Here is a 23719-nt window from a genome sequence, read left to right on the forward strand (position 1 = left end):
AGTGCCAGGAAATGAATTAGCCCAGATATCCTTTAGGGGGCGAATGGTTAAACAAACTGGTCCATCCACACCATGGAATATTACTCAACAATGAAAAGGACCAAACTGTTGATATACAGAGCAATTTAGATGAATCTCTGGGGAATTATGCTGTGTGGGAAAAAGCTAATCCCGAAAGGTTACGTATTGTATGATTCCACTGATACATAGCCTTCTTGAAATTACGAAATTGTAGAAATAGAGAACAGATTAGTAGTTGTCAGAAGGTACCTGGATGGGGAGGGTCTATAAAAGGTCAGCAGGAGGGACCCTCATGCTGATGGAAACGCTCTGAAGCTTGACTGTGTCAGTGTGAGTATCATGTTGTTACGTCACACTGTAGTTTTGCAAGATGTTACCATTGGGAGGAACTGGGTAAAGAGTACACAGGCTCCCTCTGCATTCTTTCTTACAACTACTTTTGAATCTACAGTTATCTCAAAATAAAATGTTTAGTTAAAAAATAGTGGGAGCTCAGAAAGTATCTAAGAGTTGAATGTGTAAATGAATTAATAAATAGGAACACCCAAATCTCTCCATCCCTAGACTGTGACTTAAGCTTGCTGTTGGGTTGCCTTTCTAGAACTTGATAGCAGGATCAATATTTTTTTAATAAATTTATTTATTTATTTATTTATTTATAGCTGCGTTGGGTCTTCATTGCTGCGTGCGGACCTTCTCTAGTTGCGGCGAGTGGGGGCTACTCTTCCTTGCAGTGCATGGGCTTCTCATTGTGGTGGCTTCTCTTGTTGCGGAACACAGGCTCTAGGCACGTGGGCTTCAATAGTTGTGGCCCCCCGGCTCTAGAGCGCAGGCTCAGCAGTTGTGGCGCACGGGCTTAGCAGGATTGCTCCGTGGCATGTGGGATCTTCCCGGACCAGGGCTCGAACCCATGTCCCCTGCATTGGCAGGCGGATTCTTAACCACTGTGCCACCAGGGAAGTCCAGGGTTAATATTTTTAAGATAGGTGGAATCTCTGGATATTTAAAGAAATGTTATTGAGGGCATCATCTGTTTTTTGTCTTTTTTTGCATCATCTGTTTTGATAGTTTGGACTTTATTCTAGTTTTTGCCTTCTGTTGTAGGCCATCCCAAATCTTTTTTTTGAAGTAGATGGGATACAAATAAGTGATTTAAAAAGAGTTCCTCTGCTTCTTGATTTTCCACCAAGAGCTTATGGAGTTTAAGCACACATATAGGGCACTCCGATTAATTAACTCATTAAAGAATCGTTTTGGAACCACATTTATGCTTCAGAGCCAGCCAGGATTGCAGTTTGTGGTCAATGCCATTTCCTCCCTTTGCACAGTAAGAAAACAAACCTGGCCAGTTCTGCAGTAGCATCTGTGAGTGACAGGGCAGAGCAGTGACGTGAAGTAAGAAGAGTGACTTCCTCCCTGCTGGGCAGAGCTGATATCTTTGGTCTCCAGTCAGTCAAATCAAGGCTCACCAAGATCAAGTTGAAATTTTGAAGGCTCAGTAATGGTTATTTATAAAAGCTGAAGTCTCCGTTTCCACCTCGTGAGGATTTAAAGGGAATAGCCATTTGCCTTATGATCACTATGCTTCTTTTAACTTCATTAAACAATCCCCTGGGACCAGACTTAGAAACAGTATCACCCCCACTGGAGTTGAGGTTATGGAAATAAAAATGATTTCACGTTTAGCGGGTCTTAAGGAGCACGAAATTAGAAAGCCCGTGACCTGATCCTGACCCATCTCTGCCTCCTCCCATCCCCTCAAACTCACGTCTCTCCTTCCCTTCTTTATTATCTCTCAGGAGATTCATTGCCTCATGAAAAATAGTAGTTGAGTTTAATCTTTTGTTCAGCTGCTTTTTGCTTGTCCTTCCTTCCCTGCCCCAGAGCCTCCCGGATTACAAGGTTCCAGTAGGCCCTCGGTGTCTTAAGTGGCGTCTCACTCGTTTGCCACACAGCTGATGAGACTTCCTTCTTTTAACGGTGTGAGCACGTGGCTTTCTCTGCTAAATGGAAACCACGTTCATGAAGAGCCTTCGGCTTTCAGAAGATGGATGCTGAGGGGAGCAAAAGGTTTTGTCGTTTTCCCCGCTGCCTCTCGCTCCCCCATCCTGTTCCCCACCTTGGTCATTCGCATGTGTGTAGGACCCTTAACCATCTCTGCCAGCAGCTGCACACAGCTGAGAACACTGACACTGAGTATGACTTTAAACCCCGTCATCTGACCTCTTTGTTTGACAAGTGAGGGCCTGAGTGTGGGGAGAGGAAGTGCTTTTTAGAATCAGGAGAGCGGGAAATCTCAGGACTTCGTGAGCAGAGGCTGGACGGGGAGTTAGGCATGACCTAGCAGTGTGACCTCTGGACAGCGCTTCTCGTCCAGCCTTCAGTTTTCCCATCTGTCCAGTGAGGGGACTGAACCAAATGATCTCCGCCTTCCAAGTGACCCCTGAGTCGGCGTGGGCAGCGGTGCGCAGCTCACACTGCCGGAGCGTGAGTCTCTTCTTAACCATCCACCGAAGGCCTGTGGTTCTGCCGTCTGGTGAGATGGCAGATGTCTTAGAGCCACCTCTTCAGTGGTGTCTTCCTAACAGTGGTACCCGCGAAAGGTTTAACGCACATGCTCCTCTACCAGCTGTGGCCAATCCTGGTCTGTCTCCCTACCTTCATCACGGCCCCAGGCCTGAAGAGAGGACTTGAGAGGAGTGGCAATCATGTGCCCCAGCGCCAGGGCACTAACCTCCAGCCAGACTGGGGCAAACAGGATCGCTGCCAAAACCCCAGGAGCCTTCCCATGATGGGGCTTTTCCTGTCTGGCTAATTTTGAGCAGAACCCCACCTTGGGTTGGAAAGGTCTCTGGGGCAGACTGAAGTGATGTAACAGGTAAATCTTAATACATAATGCAGCGTGTACGTGTATTTGTCAAAACCAGTCAGCGTTAGGGCACTCCAGATGACAACGTTGGGCTCCCTTGCTCTAGATGCCCAGCGTTAGCATCTAATTGTGTCCCAGGCATGGGTAAAAGCTCTTTGGCTTTTTGCAAAGCGCCCCCTTGACAAAAACTACCAACCACCCTTGTAATTAAAAGCATGAGCTGAAAATGGAGCCAATCAGTCCCTCCATTCCACTTCATTTCAGGAAATTCCAAATATAAAAGGTGAGCTTTGTTCCCAGAGGGCTGAGAGTGAATCCGATAACTGGCTTCTCTGTGGAAACCAGCTAGAAATTGGACCTCAGCCAGCTCCCCCTTTCCCATCTGGGCAGCACGCAAGACAGTCCTGACGGAAAGGACGGCCACTAATCCAAAGGTGTCTGCAAGCTGGGTTCCTCGCAACTCTGCCACAACTGACCCTCGCATGTGGCCACAGGGCTTGGGCTGGGTCATAGCATTCTGTTCCACTTGGATGGTTAGGGATCAACAAAACCTAGGGGGCATGTGCAAGGAGAGAAACGAACCCTGGCCCAGTCTGGGTACCTTGCGTCCATGTTCTGCCCCCTCTCCACCACCCCCACACCCCCTTTTCCCTCACCACTTCTTAGTCCAGCTCTTGATTCATGAATCCTGATACATGTGGCATCCCTCTCACCCAGTAGCAATATCCCTGTGGGAACTATGCCTTTGAAAGTGTGATGACTGTAGCAGCCACTTCAGAGAGTTCCTTTCCTCCTGGAGCTAGCCCATGATCTCCTAATCGGACATCCCAGATGGGCGCCACCTGTTGTTTCACCTTCTCCCTCCCCCACCCCACCCCCAGTCTGTTTCCTGAATCTGACTGTGGTTAGCACACACCCTGAGTTTAATATGCGCTCTCTAAGCTGGCTTAGAATATAGTGCATTATCCTCTTTTCAGGAACATTTATTGGGTACCCTTACGGGTGTGGCATTTTAAACAAAGTGAAATAATGCAGGCCGGCAACTGATCACAGTTGCTGAATTAGTTTCCTTGGAAATAGGTCAGTGAGGAAGAAGATGTAAGAATTTAGGCCTAAAAGTTCATTAGAGGTCATTTAATCCAGCCCCTCCTTTTGCAGAGGGCAGAATGGAAGCAGGGCACCTTGAGTAGGTCTGGGGCACAACTCATCAGTGGCAGAGCCAGGCCTGGATATACGTTAACCTTGTCCCCAGTGTACTTTCTATAAGCAGTAATCAAGGCTGGCCGCTGTGCCTTTTAAAAAAAAGGTAGAAGCTCTTAGTTTCATCCTCTAGTAATGGGAAGCTGCAGAAGACCTCAGGAAGCTTAAAAAAGAAAAAAAAAAAGGGTAGATAGAAAACTGAAAATAGAGAAGTGAGCACAGCTGGGAGTCCAGAGAGGAGGATATTTCCATAATCTAGGTAAGAGGTGGTTGGGACCAAGATTATAAAAATTAGAAGGGAAGGAAATAGTTAGGATGGTATTAGGTTATTACAGTTTCTGTTTGAATAGTGATGTAGAATAGGCCCCAAATGTAAGGACTCTTCAAATGATCGCTAAGCCCCTAACCGAGGCGTGGAGTTTGTTATAACAGACGTAGGCCTCTGTCTTAAAAGATGTGTGCAATTAAAAATAGATGACACTAAAAAAAAAAAAAAAAAAAAAAATAGATGACACTATGCATGGAGGACTTCAGTAGTATAGGCAAACAATTGAATGATGGCGTTGTGACTTGAACATAGCTCTGGGAGCACTGTTACTAGAACTATAGGGATATAATGTGAAGTTTCAAATTCCTGCACTACAGTATATAAAGGCATCTGTTAGTAATGACCAAAGGCTGACCCCGGAGCATTTCCCTGAAGTAAAAAGAAAAAAGTTGAATTAGAGTGGGAGATGGGTAGCGAGGAGGGAAGGGGAGGGGTCGCAGTCGAGTTCTTGCTCTTCTGGCTGGGAAAATGCTTTACTATATACATAATCGACTTCGTACTACACCGGGGCTCGGCTAGAGAAGGCCCATCCCCTTCTGCTGCACTCCGTTTTGATCCTGCAGTCAGCTGCAGAGTTATAGATGAAGTGACAAGGATGGTATCCTGATTGCATCCAGCTGCCTGGAGTAAGTCAAGGGCAGAGAGGCCCCGCCTGAGGAGCAGCTCTCACTGAAGGCTCCAAAGGCATCTGAAATTCGGGACACCTCTGATGCTTTCAGAGCAGCGCAGTTCAGCGTTCTGTGACCCAGTGTTACCAAATTAAGTGTCTCTGGAGAGGAGTCTGGTAAGTGGCTTCAGCTAACAGGAAGAGGACTGAAATCTCAACAGCCTTTGACCCTAAAACTGATCCAGTGTTATTATTATTGCTGCAGATGGGGGCTTGAAAAGAACCCCTTGGGAAAGTGATTTGACCTTCCTTTGCGCGGATTAGAGAGCTGTGTTGACTCAAATACAGGGAGGGGGAATGCAGCTTCCATCCAGCAGAGGTGCCAACTGAACGGATGCCCCCATCCGCCCCCCCCCTCCTCCACCTTGCCCATCACTGGTGTTGAGCGCAGTTACTTGCGCTTGGAGGCCTTCAGAAATCTCTTTAATTCCATTGAGATGGATTGGTGGTTGTGGTCCTGGTGTGACTTGAACAGGCAGGTGCTTGGTGCCAAGCAAAGGAACCTGGCTGTGCGCTTGGTGGGGTGTGTTCAGGCCCACAGGCCAGACAGAAGTTACGGCCCACAGCCTATGTTGTTGCTCTGGGCTCTATAAAACTGTAATAGTATCGTATTATTTTAATCTGCTGAAATACAAACCCCAGAGTAGAGAACACAGCAGCAGCGTTAAACATCTGAGGAAATGTTTGACATGGATTCATTTGTCTACAGCTATTATGATGATGCCTGTGGCCGATTAACTCTGTTGGTTACAACATGGTGTTAACGAGGCCAAGGTTGTGGGCTGGAGAGGCCTGTTAGGTGAGCTGGTTCCACACGAAGGAAACCTCTTTTCACAGCTCCAGACCACGTTCAAGACCCTGGTCAGACAGCCCATGAAAGCATGTAGATGATCACAAGGCCTGGGCAAGAGAGTGTAATGACTCAGCAAATGTCCCTTTACCCGCTGCTGGAAAAGCAATTTAAAACATGTGCTTTAGTGATGGCGAGTTACTACTGTGATCTTCTCACACAAAGGCTATCACATTATTATGACTGGTAACTGGTGATCAGTACTGTTGCAGACTTCCTTTCTGAATTAAGAAGTATACTAGCTCTGGCTGTGAAGAAGAGAGGAAGGATCTTTGGTTCCCTTCTTTCACACTCAGCTTTCTGCCTGCCGAGATTTTGCCCCCCCCCCACCCCGTGCCTTCAACAAGTGTGCACGGAATGCTCTCATGTACCGACCCTGTGCTTTGTGCTTGGGAGGCCGCAGTGAGTAAGACAGAGTCTCTGCCTCATGGAGCTTAAACTCTGTGGGAGGAAAAGGGATAGTGAGTAGACAGTAAATAACCAGTGCAATTTCAAGAAATGGAAGTTTGGTGAAGAAAAGCATGGGGTGAGGGGGCGTGATGAAGAATGGCTGGTTGGGGGACGGCGTTTACCTTGGATGGGAAGGTCTGGAAAGACCTCTCAGAGTAGGTGACATTTAAGCAGAGACCTGACTGATGAGCACGAACCAGCCTTTTGAAGAGCTGGGGGAACATTCCATCGAAGAAATAGCAGGTGCAGGGGGCTTGAGGTCTAGTCTACTCACAGTTAAAGAACAGGGAAGCCAGTGAATTGTGGGAGAATGTGGTACGAGAGAGATTGGAGAGTAGGAAGGCCGTTTAGAACATGCTAAGGAGTTTCGTTATTATTCTTAGTCAATAGGAAGCCATTTTTTGTTTTTTAAAGATTTTTGTGGGGGGGGGATGTTATGGATTGAACATATCTAAAACAGGTATGTCGAAATCCTAACCCTTAGTAACCTTATTTGGAAATAGGGTCTTTTCAGAGGTAATTAAGTTAAAATGAGATCATTAGGGTAGGCCCTAACTCAGTTTGACTGGAATCTTTATAAAAAGGCGAAATTTGGGCACAGAGACACACAGAGAGGGAAGAAGACCATGTGAAGACAGAGGTTTGGAGCAACGCATCTACAGGCCAAGGAATGCCAGAGATTGACAGCCAACCCCCAGGTGCTGGGAAGAGGCAAGGAAGGCTCCTTCCCCTGGGTGCGATGGCCCTGCCCGCACCTTGATTTTGGATTTCTAGATTTCTAGCCACTCAGTTTGTGTTACTTTTTACAGTAGCCCTAGCAAACTAAAAAAGGGGGAGTATTAGTATACTGGCTCTGCCTTTGGGAAAGCAATGAAGCATCCTTCCTGGACTCAGTGACACTGGGGTGTTGGGTAAATATATAATGAAAAAATACCTAATGAAAAAATATATAAATTAATAGGATGGAGCCCACTGATTGAATTACCCTGCGTAGAATACCCCACTGTTCTTTTAAGAATGGTCCTTTTAGTGATGCTCTGTAAATGATGGTTTGGAGGGGCAAGAGTGGAAGCCAAGAAATAAGTTGGAAGTCTGTTACAGTAATCCAGTAACCTGCATTAATCTAGTAATGAGTAATGATGGTGGTTTGAGCTAGAGAGAGTGGTAGTAGAAATGGTAAGAGGGAGGCAGAAGTAAAGCCAGTAGGACTCGGTAATGGACTGGATGTGGGGAAAGAGGGAAAGGAAGGAATAAAGGCTGACTCTTAGCTTTTGGCTTGAGCAGTTGGATTAGATGACGTATTGAGATGGAAAAGGCTGAGAGAGAATGGCTTTTCTGAGGATATGGAATCAAGAGCTATGCTTTGGGCATGTTAAGTTTGAGGTGCCTATTGTTTATCCAGTTGAAGATATTAAGTAAGTAGTTGGTAGTCTCAGAAATGTTCCGGGCCAGACATACATTTGGAGGTCATCAGCGTAGAGACAGTATTTAGTGATTGAAACTAGGTGTTACTTAGAGGGGAGAGTTGAAAGAAGAGAATAGGGGCCAGGAGTAGGCCCTCTGGAACTCTGCTGTTCAGAGGCCTGGTCAAGGATGAGGATTCGTGGTGCTGAGAAGCGGCACCAGGACAGCTGGCAAATTGTCAGTATTCACTAATGGTTAATGGTTTAAAGGTTAAACTAAGTTGTACGGAAATACATGGGGAGAGGTATTGGAAGTGCCCCACCCCTCATATACCAAATTCTGTTTAACAAAGCTATATCTAAGAACCTTTCCAAATCTAAGAACCTTTCCAAATGCGGAAATCAAGTTTTTGTTTTCAGTTTGTTACAGATTATAGAATCAGACAAATTCTGTATACTTGAGGCTTCCAAAAGGTCATTAAAATGTCTTTGTGCTCCAGATAGATTTTTTTTTGTTTTTTAGAAACAGAGACTTTGTAAGTTTTCACAATGATCAAAATTTGTTATAAATCAGGGTTCCATTTAGTCTTCATTTGTGTGTTCATTAAGAGTGGAACCTGTTTCATTAATCACATGTTAAGAGATTACCTACCTTGGCCCAATTCAGGAAGCTATTATTCTACATAACTCGAAATTTCCAAGCAAGCATGGGGAAGTTTTGGAGGAAATTAGAATCACATCTATCTTTGAATATTGGCAGAAGAACTAGCATCTGTTGGATCAGATATCTTCAGAAGCCTAGTCTGCTCTTAGTATGTGAAGATTTGAATGTGGGGACTCTGTCGATACTGTTCAAAGAACTGAGCACTGTGCTTGGTTGTTGTCTGAACTGGGAGTTGATTGCTGATGTGTTTCTGTCCTCAGGTCTGGCGAGAATTTCCTGACCGGTTGGTGGGTTACCCAGGTCGCCTGCATCTCTGGGACCATGAGATGAGTAAGTGGAAGTATGAGTCTGAGTGGACCAATGAGGTGTCCATGGTGCTCACGGGGGCAGCTTTTTATCACAAGGTAAGTCGGGGGCAGACTTGGGGCAAGTGGGGCTGAGTTGACATACCAAGAGTATGATACTCGCTTTATTTGGCCCAACTTAATTTTCACGAGTTTTGGAAAAATGTTCTACTTTAGATGTTTTTTTCGAGTTTGCCTCTTTGATTTACTAATTCACACGTACAGACAGTTGTAAATATTCTTATTAGCCTGCTTTTTGCATGCATTATATTGTGAGCTTTTTTCTTATATCATTAACATTTCTTCATAAACAACTTCTTAACATAATTGCTAATATACCATTATATTAATATTCCATAAATCATGTATAACTGTTTCTCTATCATTTAGGTTGTATCTCATTTTTGTATCTAATATATTATTTTGTATCTAATATATTTAGGTTGTATCTGATTTTTTTGCTAGATAATGCTTTATATCAGATGCTTAAACAATGACCAGTATCCATTTTCATACCCGTTTGTACTTAGGATCATTATGATAGATTCCTAGAAGAAGAATTATGAACATTTGGGGGAGGTTTTGATATATATATATTTGTTGGTTGTTTTCAATATAGTTTGTGCCAATTTATATTCTTCCCAGCAAAATACAAAAGTATCTTACCATACCCTCCCTTGCATGAAAAACATTTTTTAAAAAATCAAACTTAGCTATTTTGATAAGTGAAAGTGGATCTTATTGATTTCACTTTGATTTGATAACTGTTGAGGTTGAAATTCCTTTTGTGTATATTTTAGCCTTCTGTATTTCTTCTCTTAGAATTGTCACTATGTTTTTGACTCTTTTTATTAAAGGGAGAGATTGAAGGGTATGCATTGGACTTTAGAATATTCTGTTTGATGGTGGAGTGCTCCCTGGGAGTGTGTGGCTTAATTAAACAGTAATAACTTGTCAGTTGTCAGCAGTGGCATAAGGAACTGACGTCAGGAAAAGGATCTGTGCAGCTCAGCACAGTTAATTTGACTTCTCTGTATTCATAGTGATTGCGTGTTGTTATCTCAGCACTGCTGCCCTCATACTTTTCAGGGCTCTAGATCCAGAAATGAGTTTTTGTTCTTAGCAAAGAATAAATAAATAAATAAGGTTTATAATTCTTGGGGTTTGTGGTAGACTGATAAATACCTTTTTTTAGCCGACAAATTTCTGTACTATTTCATACATAGAGGTTATGTAGTTTCAGAATTGCCTCATTTTGTTTCACTTTAAAAAGGACATGTCTGCAATGTCAATCCACCATTAATATATCTGTTTCTACCTGCAGTCTATAGAAAGAATATGGAAAACAGGGTTGAACATTGTGACTCGGGGGAAGGATTTAGTGAAGATCAGTATGTAGTGTGTTTCTGAACAATATTTATTAAACATATGATATATTAATCAGTCCAGAGGGCCTACATCTTACAAGGGCTTCACACCATACGGTACACACCTCTGTTTACTATAAGTGATTTTTTAAAGAATGACAGTGTTAAAGACACTTGGTCACCTGACCAAAAACCATTCTAATACTTCCTTTGCCCTTTCTGTTGATCCAGGCTTGTGACTAATCTTACGAGAGAAAGCTTGTCCCCCTGCCATGGCTCAGTTGCCCTTTGTGTATCAACCACAAGGAACTGCTATTTGAATGTGTCTCCTTTTCTGTCTCACCTGGCAGTATTTTAATTACCTGTATACCTACAAGATGCCTGGGGACATCAAGAACTGGGTGGATGCTCATATGAACTGTGAAGATATTGCCATGAATTTCCTGGTGGCTAACGTCACGGGGAAAGCTGTTATCAAGGTAGGAGGCATCCTTGGCCGGCTCTGCCCCTAACTTACTTTGCGATCTGGGGCATGCTTCTGGTTCTCTGAGTCTCAGAAGTTTTCATAACTATAAATGAAGCCTTGGAATAGATGAACTTTAAGCTCCCTTTTAGCTTTAAGATTCTATGATTGATGCTGTCATATTGTGAAATTGAAGCTAGGCTTTGATGATTTAAACATATGTTTTATACGTTTTTTTTTTCTTTTTGTTTTCACATCTTTATTGAAGTATAATTGCTTTACAATGTTGTGTTAGTTTCTGCTGTACAACAAAGTGAATCAGCTATATGTATACATGTATCCCCATATCTCCTCCCTCTTGAGCCTCCCTCCCACCCTCCCTATCCCACCCCTCTAGGTGGTCACAAAGCATTGAGTTGATCTCCCTGTGCTATGCAGCAGCTTCCCACTAGGTATCTATTTTACATTTGGTACTGTATATATGTCAGTGCTACTCTCTCACTTCATCCCAGCTTCGCCTTCCCCTCTGGTGTCCTCAAGTCCGTTCTGTATGTCTGTGTCTTTATTCCTGCCCTGCTACTAGGTTCATCCGTATCATTTCTTTTAGATTCCATATATATGCATTAGCATCCGGTATTTTTTTTTCTCTTTCTGACTTACTTCACTAGGTATGACAGACTGTAGGTCCATCCACCTCACTACAAATAACTCAATTTCATTCCTTTCTATGGCTGAGTAATATTCCATTGTATATATGTGCCACATCATCTTTATCCATTCATCTGTCAATGAACATTTAGGTTGCTTCCATGTCCTGGCTATTGAAAATAGGGCTGCAATGAACATTGTGTTACCTGTACCTTTTTGAATTATGGTTTTCTCAGGGTATATGCCCAGTAGTGGGATTGCTGGGTCATATGGTAGTTCTGTTTTCAGTTTTTTAAGGAGCCTCCATACTGTTCTCCATAGTGGCTGTATCAATTTACATCCCACCAACAGTGCAGGAGGGTCCCCTTTTCTCCACACCCTCTCCAGCATTTACTGTTTCTAGATCTTTTGATGATGGCCATTCTGACTGGCATGAGGTGATACCTCATTGTGGTTTTGATTTGCATTTCATTGATGATTAGTGATGTTGAGCATCTTTTCATGTGTTTGTTGGCTGTCTGTATGTCTTCTTTGGAGGAATGTCTATTTGGTCTTCTGCCCATTTTTGGATTGGGTTGTTTGTTTTTTTGATATTGAGCTGCATGAACTGCTTGTATATTTTGGAGATTAATCCTTTGTCCGTTGCTTTGTTTGCAAATATTTTCTTCCATTCTGAGGGATGTCTTTTCATCTTGTTTATGGTTTCCTTTGCTTTGCAAAAGCTTTTAAGTTTCATTAGGTCCTATTTGTTTATTTTTGTTTTTATTTCCATTTCTCTAGGAGATGGGTCAAAAAGGATCTTGCTGTGATTTATGTCATAGAGTGTTCTGTCTATGTTAATCCATTTTGAGTTTTTTTTTTTTTTTTTTTTTTGGTTGTGATGGGTCCTCGCCTCTGTGCGAGAGCTTTCTCTAGTTGTGGCAAGCAGGGGCCACTCTTCATCGCAGTGCGCGGGCCTCCCACTATCGCGGCCTCTCCTGTTGTGGAACACAGGCTCCAGACGCGCAGGCCAGCAGTTGTGGCTCACGGGCCTAGTTGCTCCACGGCATGTGGGATCTTCCCAGACCAGGGCTCGAACCCGTGTCCCCTGCACTAGCAGGCAGACTCTCAACCACTGTGCCACCAGGGAAGGCCCATTTTGAGTTTATTTTTGTGTATGGTGTTAGGGAGTGTTCTGATTTCATTCTTTTACATGTAGCTGTCCAGTTTTCCCAGCACCACTTATTGAAGAGGGTGTCTTTTCTCCATTGTATATTCTTGCCCCCTTTGTCAAAGATAATGTGACCATATGTGCGTGGGTTTGTCTCTGGGCTTTCTATCCTGTTCCATTGATCTATATTTCTGTTTTTGTGCCAGTACCATACTGTCTTGATTACTGTAGCTTTGTAGTATAGTCTGAATATACAGTTGTTGTTTTTTTTTTTTTTTTTTTTTTTTTTAGTTATAGTTTTTAACCTCCAGTATCAGAGATGAAGGCTGTGGTGGTCAATCTACAAATCATGTTTTTTAAAAAATATAATTTTATTCTCAAACGTGACTTGGAATCTAGTTCTTTTCGTTAAAGAATGCAGTTTACATCTTTCTTAAGGTAGCTGATTTTTTTTAATAGACGCTGAGAAGATAGCACACTTTGTACAATTATAATTGTAGTTGTCCTAAACATTATTTTAAGATAGCGATTACCAGTTTGTAACAGTACCTTTCCTGTAACATATTAAAAGCTGAGATCACATGGGGATCTTTGTATGTGTAATAGATGTCTGTTCCTGAAATGTAGATCTTGCTCAAATCAGATCCCTAGGAATGCAGGGAGAGTACACTTCTGTGTAACAGTGGAATCGTCTTGACCTTTCTTTCCTTCTGGATTAGAATTCCATATGTGAAAATGGGCAGTGCTTCTAGGCCAGATTCCTGTACTGGAAGCTTATGTTGGACGCATGGTATGGCATCCCCAAATGATTCCTCATGCTATTAATTGATGAGACAAGCTAGATTAAACCAAAGTGACTAAGGAAAGAGGAAAAGTCACTGTGTGTTCAGACTTGACCCAATCTTACCCTACCCCCCAGCTCTCTAAATTACTCAGTGAACAGCTCACTGCAGGGAAAATTAAAGAATATAAATTGCAAAACTAGTTTTAAAGGAACTCCCCTTATTTCCAAATTTGCGTTTTTGTTTGTTTGTTTTTTGTGGTACGTGGGCCTCTCACTTTTGTGGCCTCTCCCGTTGTGGAGCACAGCCTCCAGACACGCAGGCCCAGCGGCCATGGCTCACGGGCCCAGCCGCTCCACGGCATGTGGGATCCTCCCGGACCGGGGCATGAACCCGTGTCCCCTGCATCGGCAGGCGGACTCCCAACCACTGCGCCACCAGGGAAGCCCCAAATTTGCTTTTTGACATGCTTCAAGATGTTCTTAGCTGTGCCTGCATACTCTGGACGGTAATTCCTCGGGTCTGTATGCTTCTTAGCCTGGTCTTAGTTATCTAGCTTTCTTCCCCTCCCATCCCTCTACTGGTTACTTATCTTCACTAGGTTAGAATAGCAGCCTCCCCTGAATTTGCTAAAAAAAAATTAGAAGTTTAACGTCTGGGAGGGTGGTGGGGAGAGTCAGGGAAAAGGATTCAGAGGGCAAAGGACCACTGGATTTTTTTCCCTGACTCAACGGGATTGCAAAATAACCTGGCATTTTCAAGAGCATGGTGCTGCTCATAGCATCTGCCATTAACTGGAAGAAGGAGAACGAGCGCCTATTGGAACTAAGGTTACGGTGAAAGTTATGGGAAGCTGTATTTCATCGCCCTTATGGCTGCAAGAACAAATGGTGTTTATACAAGGACCTTGGCAGTGAGAAAACAGTCATTAAACAGGAATTAAGGAGCTTGTCATCACCACTTCTTTCCAGTTACAGAAGGCAAAAGCCCTCCAAGCCTTTTTTATTGGGCCCTTGTGAGTTCTGCTGTTGGCCGAGCCAGACAGAACTGAATGGAGGAATAGTGAGGCATGTGTGTGTGCATGTGTGCCTGCAGTGGGAGTGGGCATCTCAGCGTATAGAACGGAAGTGTGCAGAGAGTGGTGTCACGAGCGTGATTTTATTGTCCTTGGCACTGACAGCCAAGTATATTTTTGTGCTCTTCTGGCAGGTAACACCACGAAAGAAATTCAAGTGTCCTGAGTGCACGGCCATTGATGGGCTTTCGCTAGACCAGACACACATGGTGGAGAGGTGAGTGAGCCTCTAACCAAAAGTCTGCCCTAGTCTCTGATCCCCATTTCCTGCCTTGGGCCTGTTTATGGGACTTTGTTGCAGATATAAGGACAGCAGCTGGTAGCCATAGTCACCTCCTTTTGCACGTGGGAATTGGGTTAGTTCAAGCCCAGGTCACCCAAAGAATTAATTTGGAATGCTACTCACTCAATTTGTAATGGTTGGAAGGGTCTTAAAAATATAGCCGGCCTTAAGCTCCGGAAGCCAGATTCTCCGTGTGGACTAGGCAGTTAACTATCCACAGTCATTCGAGTGGAAGCGAGTTAATTCCAAAGAAATACGGGATTGTTTTCCAGGGTGATAGCTCCATGTTACAGTGAAAGTTTGATTGGAAAGAATTAACCTAAACCCACTAGAGACAAATTACCTTTGCTGACACAACTGAAACACCTACCTACCAAGAACAGAATTGAAAGCACAGCTCTTTACATTACAGAGAGAGAAGCAGGGCAGCTCTGAGATACTCCCTTTATATTGATTCAGTCGGTCAGTAAGCACACCTTTGTGTGGACGTGACGCAGGGCCTTGCAGGTGAGTATAAAAGAAGTGGGAGAGGTCTGTCTTCCCTTAAGACCTTTATAATCTTAGAGTAGACCTAATAGTTCTCACTTGTATCCCAAAGGTCCCCAAGCTTCCAATCTCCTGAGTCAAACCGAATTCTTCCAACAGGCAACCCCTTACACGAGGCAGCAAGCTCTGACAGCCAGTAACACTGTTGTCAAGGGACCAACATGCATTCAGAGAATGTCATGAGAAAGACATTAGAATGAGGTATCTAGTTCAGGTTTCCACAGGTCCCATACGCATCTGCTTGCGGCATTCATTTCTGAAATCTATCAGCCACATCAAAGTCCTTCGAGCCTGGAGGATGGTTCTGTACAGCGAGTTGTTTCACTTGGCCTGGAGTCTTCTATAATGTTTTACTCCTTCTTACTCTTACTTCTTACTCTTACTCTCTAAATAATCTCTTTATCTCTTTCATATATAAATGTCTTACCCAAATGACATGACTTTTACCAACCATCAATATGAAATAACATATTATTGTGATTCTGGAAATATCTGTCACTGGTCCCAAGTATTACCCGGTCAAGGACAGTGACATCAACTGTCACAGCTCATTTGGAAGAGACCCCAGTTATAGTTCTATTAGAGCACATAAACTTGTTACTTAAACCTACCCCCATTCTGTGTTGGGAAGAATTTCATAGCATTAAGCAATTAGTTATTGATTGGACCGAGTTAAAATGGTGGGGTTATAGGGTCCAAGAAAGGAATTGTGTGGAGAAAAGTTGACCTAATAATGGCCCTTAAAGTTCATGCTAAAGCTAAACAACTCCTCTGTAACACCACTGAGATCATAACAAATGCAGTGGGAAAGATTTAAGTTAGATATAATTATTATTAAACACTGAAGAAAGTAACTATGGGAAATGTGGAAGCTTCCTCGTGGGAAGAGGCTTTTGAAAATAGAATAGGCAACTGCCCAGATGTTGGTAGGCTCGATTTTATCAGAGTTTATAATTAACAATAACAGGTACACACACGTGTGTGTATATATATTTAATACGTGTGTGTGTGTGTGTGTGTGTGTGTAAAACTTAATCCAAAGCTATATGTGCTAAGAGTCATAAGGAAGGCTCAAAATGTCATACCTGATCGCAGGAAAGAGAAGTGACTTCTTGCTAGGTCAGTTATTAGGAATAATTTTGTAAGAGGTGGCACTTGAAGTGAGCCTTCAAAGGTCACTAGGATTCCAACCGATGCAACTCCGGGCAAGAAGAGGAGATCCTCGGCAGGGAAACTGGATGGTCCAAGGTACATTTGGCAAGCAGTCAAGATACCCAGTTTGGCAAGAACGTAGCATTGTGGCCCATTAGTGCCAAACTGCAGAGAGCCCTGGATGCCCAATTAAGGAGCTGAGCTTTTTTCTCCAGGCTCTGGTAAGCCATAGTAGGTTTTTGAATAGGAAGTAGCTTGATCAAAGTGTTGTTTTGAGGCTGATTTGGAAGTGGTACATAGAACGGAATGAAGGTGAAGAGACAGAAGAAAGAAGAACAGTTAGAAGGCTCGAACTAAGTTGAGTGTGGAGAAGAAGGGATGAATTAAATTGCAAGGGATTTTTTTTCCCCCCAAAGGAGAAGAGCTGGCTCTTGATTTCCAACTGAATAGGTATGGGGAGGTAATGGAGAAGCAGTTGATCAAGACAGTCAGGAAGAATGGTAGTACCTTTAACAGTGTAAATAATATAATGAGGAGGGATGCCAGTTATGGGAGGAAAGGGGATGAATGTTGGACCTCACAGTATAACTAATGAGGCCAGGAGATTTAATCATGTGTGAAGTTGGAGAGCAATCAGGCGGGTGAGTTTTGGGTCTTGCCCTCTGTCTCTGCAGGTGTAGATACAGGGCAAGCAGTTGGAAATATGGAACTAGAACTTTAGAAAAAAGATTAAAACAGAAGTGGAGATCTGGAAGACATCTGTCCAGAGATGGCAGCTGACTGAAGAAAAGCCAAGGGCAGAATCTTGAGAAATTCAAACACTTAGGAGACAGAAAGAGTAACTGAAAAAAGAGAAACAGCCACTGGCGAGGCCAGGAGAGAGCCAGCGTCTCCAGTGCTCGGCCGCAGGGAGGAGCAAGGAACATGCAGACTAGGAAGTGGTCTTGGAATTAAAGTGGTCATTGGTGACTTTGGGAAAAATGATGTCGTAGGTTGATGGGGCTAAAGAGTGTGAGCTAGTAGTGAGGAAGTAGAGTCAGTGAATGTAGGCTCCCCTTTTGAGAAATGTGATAGGGAACAGAAGGAAATCAATCTTGAAATTAATTAGAAACTGAGAGCAAAACTATTCGGATGAATGACTGAATTACTCAATAAGGCACTTAGATGGGGAGGGAGGAAGACGTGATTTCAGCCCTGTTGGGTAGACCAAGAGATGGAGTTACAACTGCAGAACTGTTCATTTGTTTTCTTTTTTTAAATAGTTGCCTTTGCAGAACCCACATTTTTTGCACAAAACAGTGAAAGGAGTTAACCACTCTGCGTGTTATGACCTCGTGTTGAGATTTGTGGTTCAGTAAGCTTGTTTATCCTTATATTTGGGGTCTGGGATCAGAAACCTCAGTCGTGGAGGAGAATGGCTTTTACTACCCAGCATCCATTTCCAGGACCTGCCGTTAGTTCTTGAAGAAGCAGAAGAATTTGTGACTGTTCATTTTGGCCAATAGCTTTACCCAGGTCAAGACGGTACAGCAGACAGACGGTGTTGGTTTAAGAAACAAACATTGTGTTTTGATTCAGGCCAGTCTTTGTTCAGAATATGATTAGCCACTTATTAGCTGTCCAGCTTGAGGAAATTGACTTACCTTATCCTGAATTTCCAACCTTTTCATTTCTTAAAATAGATATATTCACTATCTATCATGTTGCATTCAGGGGTTCAACAGATGTTTACTGAGCATCTTTGTACCAGTGTGTTATATGCTGGAGATGAAAGGAGTAGTAATACATGAAAGCCTGTAGCACAGGGCCTGGTGAGGTTCGTTCGCTTTCCAGTTTCCCCAACACTGATCCTGAAGGTTCCTGGTTACTTTAGGTAATTGTATGTGTTTGAAAGGAAAACTGAAAACGGTTAGTCCTTTCTCCCCCAGACACTTCCAGCGCTTTGGAGATAGACGTTGGCAGTTCTTAGCCTGTCTGTACTTGATTAGAAAACCAACCCAGGGGAACAGTTACTGACATGGTAGCTGGACCCCTGACAGAACAACTCAGGTGGGCCACCAGCGATCAGCCAGACTCTTAATCTACCCTAACCTGTCGCCCAGCCCAGATCCCCTGCGTGAAAATAAAGTAGGAAACACAGTCAACACCCGTCAGGAGAGCTAAGGACCTTTACCATTCAGCATGAGCAGCCACTTCTCCAGGGCAGGCTGTGTGGAGAGAAAGAAGGACTCACTAACCTGGGTTAGCCGGGGCAGCTGTCAACAAGTCGAGCTGGCCTGAGCCCCAGTGGCCTCTTGCCTGGGACCCGGCCCTGTTGGCAGGTCTAGTTACAGAGGAGACGTTGTCCTCAGTGCTCTCCAGGGGGCCCTAGAGCCCTTGTCCGCTGCCAAGAGCCATGATCCTTCTTTAATACGTGCTCGCTGGTGCCTCTGCTGGGCACGGCTGGGCTTTGCTGGCCAGCGTCTACAAGCAGAATAACTGGAAACTAGAAGAATCGGTACATGTTTATAGGCAGAACAACTGTCAAAAGTAAGACCTTGGGGAAATTTGACTTAGTCTGCCACTGCCTTGACCTCATGATTTAAGGAGAGAAAGGCTGTTGTCCAGTGCTTGCTTCATACCATTTTGTTAAAACCCCTTGGTCTTTTCCCCAGTCTCCTGTCAATTTGGTACCTGGGACTACGACCTCCCGAGTCTCAAAAGACTGCCAACAGGAGGGAAACTCAGTGACCTGTGGGTTATTGTAGAGTCTGCTAGAAAGAGCAAGGGCTCTATTTGCCAGCGCGAGACTGGGTTTGAAACCCAGCTCCACCACTTTCCAGCTCGGGGTCCTTGGGCAGTCCCTTAGCCTCTCTTAGCCTGAATTTCTCAAACCATAACAGGAGGCTACTATACACCAATCCTTGGGCATACGGACGGGGATATTTAAAGGAACCAGTGGGATCATGTATGTAAATTAGCTGGCACGTCATAGGTGCTCAACGGTTGTTAATTTCCAGCTCCTCCCTTTAGACCCTAGAATTATGTTAATAAATAAATGTGTATCATCTCATAATGAAGACTTTAGCCTCCGCAGCCAGAACACCTGGGTTTGGTTCTGCCTCTTACTAGTTACTTGGCCTGTGGTCCTGTCTCTTAGCCTCTCTGTAATGCTTCTCTGTCTTCCCGGTGTACAGTGGGAAGGATAGTAGACCTGCCTCACAGGGTTGTTGTGAGGGTGAAGTGAGTTACTGATACATGTCAAGCACTTGTAACACAGCCTGGAGCAGAGAATAAATGTTAATTGCTGTTGATTTGTGGTCATGGACACAGTGATCTTATTAGCTGGAAGAGCTCAAAATGAAATAGTAACACGTTTTGACCAAGAGAAGAAGCAAGAGAAAAGAATTGATAGTACCTGGCTTCTTTACTTATTGGTTTCTTGCTAAAGCTCAAAGGACTCAAGTAAAAGCTATTGATTAAAATAAGTTGAAACAAGGCTTACAGTATCTCTGAGGACAGAAGAGCCTTCTGGTCTGTGTCTTGGAATTCAGCCCCTACCTGGTAACCCGTTCTCAGGTGCCATGGGCCTGACTGAGGAGAGAGAATACTGACCTCTCTGAAATCCATCCTTGAGGGCCCCTTAGCTTCGAAAGTGGTTTTTACGGGCTTGTTTTCCCCCTCGGGTCTGATGCTGAAGTGTCATTAGCCAGCTGTCACACTCTGCTGGCCTGATTGACCAGAACCATTTTCTGCCAGCGTGTCTGACCTGCTCCCCTCTGGAGCTGCTCACGAGGCTGGGGGCGGTGTCGGGGCATGGGGGGGCGGGAGGGGTGTGCTGAACTGCCTCCTCCCCCAGCAGTGCTAAGTTGCTTGTTGCTTTGTTGCTGCCGGTTCTAACACAGGAGTGGCTAAAATTGTGAAAGCTGTCCTGTGTGAACTTCAGCTTTCGTGGAAGAGCTTATGGAAGTTGCCCCATAATTCCCAGAGGTTGCCACTCACAGGCCCACGGTAGATGTGGGTTGACTGACTGAAGTGTTTGTCCTTTGCAGTTGAGGTTCAGTGCCCCATTGCCTCCTTCCGCCTTCCATCGCTCCATGTGTACGATCTTCCCTTCTCCCTTTTAAACTTGAGTGGGCTGAAGCTCAGATCCAAGTGCCTTTTGCCTTTCCCCCCTTCGTCTTCTCTTCAGCTGGCAGGGATGGGGTTAAGGATTGTTGGCAGCTAATCCACCTTGGTTTGAGGCCCGCTTCTACGGAGCTGGAAGAATGACTGGAATTTGAGGGGGAGGGGAAAAGATATTCTGACCTCTGCAGGCCCCTGGCCTCCAAACAGCATCCCTGGTTCCCTTTCTCCCGCCTAGTTGAAGTACCCCCAGATCACGTCCTTTATCCACACCCTCCCAACCATGTTAAGAACCTGGGAGCGTGCTGGGGGTCCTTGCATTTCTCTTGTAGATGTTGAAGACTATGCATTGATATTTTGCTCTCATCTCTCAGCCTCTTGAACGGTTTCTCTCTTCCCCACCCCCTGTCCCTCTCCTCTGCTCCACTGCCCTCCCCAAACCCCACAGGTCTGAGTGCATCAACAAGTTTGCTTCTGTCTTTGGGACAATGCCTCTTAAGGTGGTGGAGCACCGAGCCGACCCCGTCCTGTACAAGGACGACTTTCCTGAGAAACTGAAGAGCTTCCCCAACATCGGCAGCTTATGAAATGTGCTGCTGGTGGAGGTCTGAACACTAATCCCGGGCGGAGGAAGAGAACACGTCCCCCCAGCGCTCTGATGCCCAGATTCCAGAGTGGGAGATTGGCACATCCCTGCCCAGCCTGCTTACCCGAGAGCAAGAGCCCAGGGAGGACATCTGAGTACCTCGTGCAACCTCTGATGCTCTCGATGGCTTCTCTCTGAAAACTCCAGATGGAAGCCTTGGGCAGGCTCCAGGGGTAAGGCCAGCTCAGGCGTCCTTTGTTTGTAGCTCGATACAAGGTCTAAGAGGAAACTTCACTGGCTGTAAGACAGCTGAGAAACCTCCAGCCCATTTCAGATTTGGGGAATCAGGTAAGAGCTACCTGTTTCTCACTTTTCATTACTTCAGATCAGTGAGTTCTTCAGAGGAGAAGCCATGCCCAGAATTTGGTGCAAAATGCAAACATCTTAGTGGCATTTGATGCCTTGGGACAATGGGGCACTGGCCTCGTCCAGCGAAGAGCACCGGCTGCCGAGATGGGACCTATAAGTTCCATGAACTGTCTCTCTTTGGTTTGGCTTTTTGATATGATTAAAATTATTTTTTATTCCATTTCCTACTATGTCTTAAATATTGGTTATGGAACTCTGTTTCTTTTTGTGCGTATTTAACTCTATCTTCTGGCCTCAACTCCAGTCTCCTCCTCATGTCTGGGAAGATACGTAGCCAGGAGGAGTGTCCAGTGCCATGTACATCCAGCAGAGGAAGAGCCCCAGACTACAAACACTCTTAGAGGAGATGTGTCCCCAAACCTCCAAAGGAATCTGTATGCTTCCTGATGAGATCTAGATATTCTCCAGGAAAAACAGAAGGCCTCTCATAGCCATACACTGAGTCGCTCTGCCGGTACCATGTTGTAAAAGTTGAGGCAGTTGTGACCCTCACCCCACGGGGATGCCAAAATTTCCCTCATTCTCTTGGTATAAACCTAACATTAGCCAGAGAGGTTCTGGCTAACGTTAAATGCTGCTATAACAACTGTTTTGCAATAGTTGCTGGTGTATTTAAATCATTACATTTCAGCATTTAGTAATACTGCACATGTGTGAATTATACCTCTTTAAGCCCAGTTGATGGACAAATCTACGCTGGCAAATGTTAGACGTTATGGATTCGAAACAGATTTATCTGTGGCTCTGATATTAAAATTAGCCACAGTTTGGGCTTTAGCGATAACATATGTCCCCAGAACACAAAATACATAATAATTTGCTTGGAATATGGGTATAATTACTGAAACCTAGTTGTGTGCCAGTCCAAGTCACTAAACCACCACACATTGTTCCGTCGAGTGACATGAAGGTGAGCTGTTCTCCTGCTGTAGTTTTTGAACTTGCAGTTTTAACGAGTCACTTCAACTGTGCTCTCATAGACTTTGAGAGGCCAAAGAAAACTTTCAGAAGTAGCGAAATTGAGAGTGGAAATCTTGAGAGTCTCATCTTTCATATTAAGGAGCGGTAGAATCACGGACTGTTATAGGTGGAAGGGATGAGATAGCATCTCCAGGTCATTCATTTTGCAGACGCAAACACTGGAGTTGTGATTTATTCGTGTATTGCAGCTGCAAACACACGTGCTTAAATCAATACTAATGATTTGAATAATTAGATTCTAGTCAGCAGGGGATATGAGAAGGCATTTTGGCCTCCTATTCATAGTACTGGAGCTGGAATGATAGAAACCAAGAGGAAGGGTTTTCTCTTGTACACCCAGATACTGGTAGCTGACACAGTGAGTACCTCTGACCTTTCTAGGGGTTCTCTAGCTTGTTTTCCAAGATTTGGGGCAGGTGGAAGGGGAGGAGGGCCTCATTTAAATCCCAGCTAAAAGCCAAGAACTGTGCTGACGTTGCACGTGTGTTATCTCACCCTCAATGTATAGCACTCTGCTCTTTTCACACCACTGACTGCACTACCTTAGTGGCTGGTTTCTAATCCAGTTCTCACTCTCAAAGGGTAAATTAATCCTCCCTCCCTCCCTCTTTATTTGCCCTTTGATTATGGAAGAGAAATGCTTCAATCTGAAGTCATTGGGAGCCCCAGGGGACTGAATTAGTGGGCCTTTTTCACCTTCTTAGGAGTTATTGGACTTCTAAGGGCATTAAAACTCTATTTCAAGTACCTTACTACCCCCAGAAATATTGGGGGCTAGATCTCGCAACATAGCAGAAAAGAATTTTTATTGTAGAATGTGTATTACATCCTAGGCACTGGAAGCAAACCTCAAAGCTTCTATTCCTAGGAACAGACGGGGTGCAGGTCACCAGGAGAAATTCAGGACAGGAATATAGGAAGTGATCGTGATTCATGGATTCAGAGACTAGGGACTCAACCCCTGTGTTGGTGAATTTCTGACCTGCTCACCAGCAAGCCTCACCTGTAAGTCTGGGCGGGGATCATCTGTCCTTGGGATGCCACAGGGCCTGGTTTTAGAAGTGGAACAGTAATGCTAATTAAAATGTCATGTTCTGGCCTACAACAGACAACAGCTGGTTTTAAATTTAAGAAATCTTTTTTAAGGAATTGCATCCTACTGGCCTGTACAGACGATGAACCTGAGTTGGCCCTGGCCTTTGTCCGAATGTGTGCTCTAAGTCACTTGCCTTTGCCCCCGGGGATCTAATTAGGATGAGCTGGCCCACTTGGAACGCCAAGGTTGGAAACACTTTTGTTGGTTAACATTAGATAGCTGTTAATATTCTTATCTCGTGTATTTTATCAAGCCTCACAC

At 44.4% G+C, this 23719-nt stretch overlaps 1 protein-coding gene across 2 annotated transcripts in view; it reads left to right on the forward strand.

Annotated features, from left to right (window-relative positions):
- The window catches only part of EXT2 (exostosin glycosyltransferase 2), a 129314-nt gene extending 107747 nt beyond the window's left edge, over nt 1-21567 (forward strand). For both annotated transcript variants that reach the window (XM_082660262.1, XM_082660261.1), the window contains exons 11-14: nt 8713-8856; nt 10514-10642; nt 14416-14498; nt 20815-21567. In XM_082660262.1, coding sequence (XP_082516388.1) covers nt 8713-8856; nt 10514-10642; nt 14416-14498; nt 20815-20953 — 495 coding nt within the window. In that variant the 3' untranslated portion in view covers nt 20954-21567. The remainder of the gene's footprint in view (nt 1-8712; nt 8857-10513; nt 10643-14415; nt 14499-20814) is intronic.
- Nucleotides 21568-23719: the final 2152 nt, after the last annotated feature.

This window comes from Grampus griseus (genome assembly GCF_964374135.1).
Source record: "Grampus griseus genome assembly, chromosome: 8".
Classification (NCBI taxonomy): Eukaryota; Metazoa; Chordata; class Mammalia; order Artiodactyla; family Delphinidae; genus Grampus; species Grampus griseus.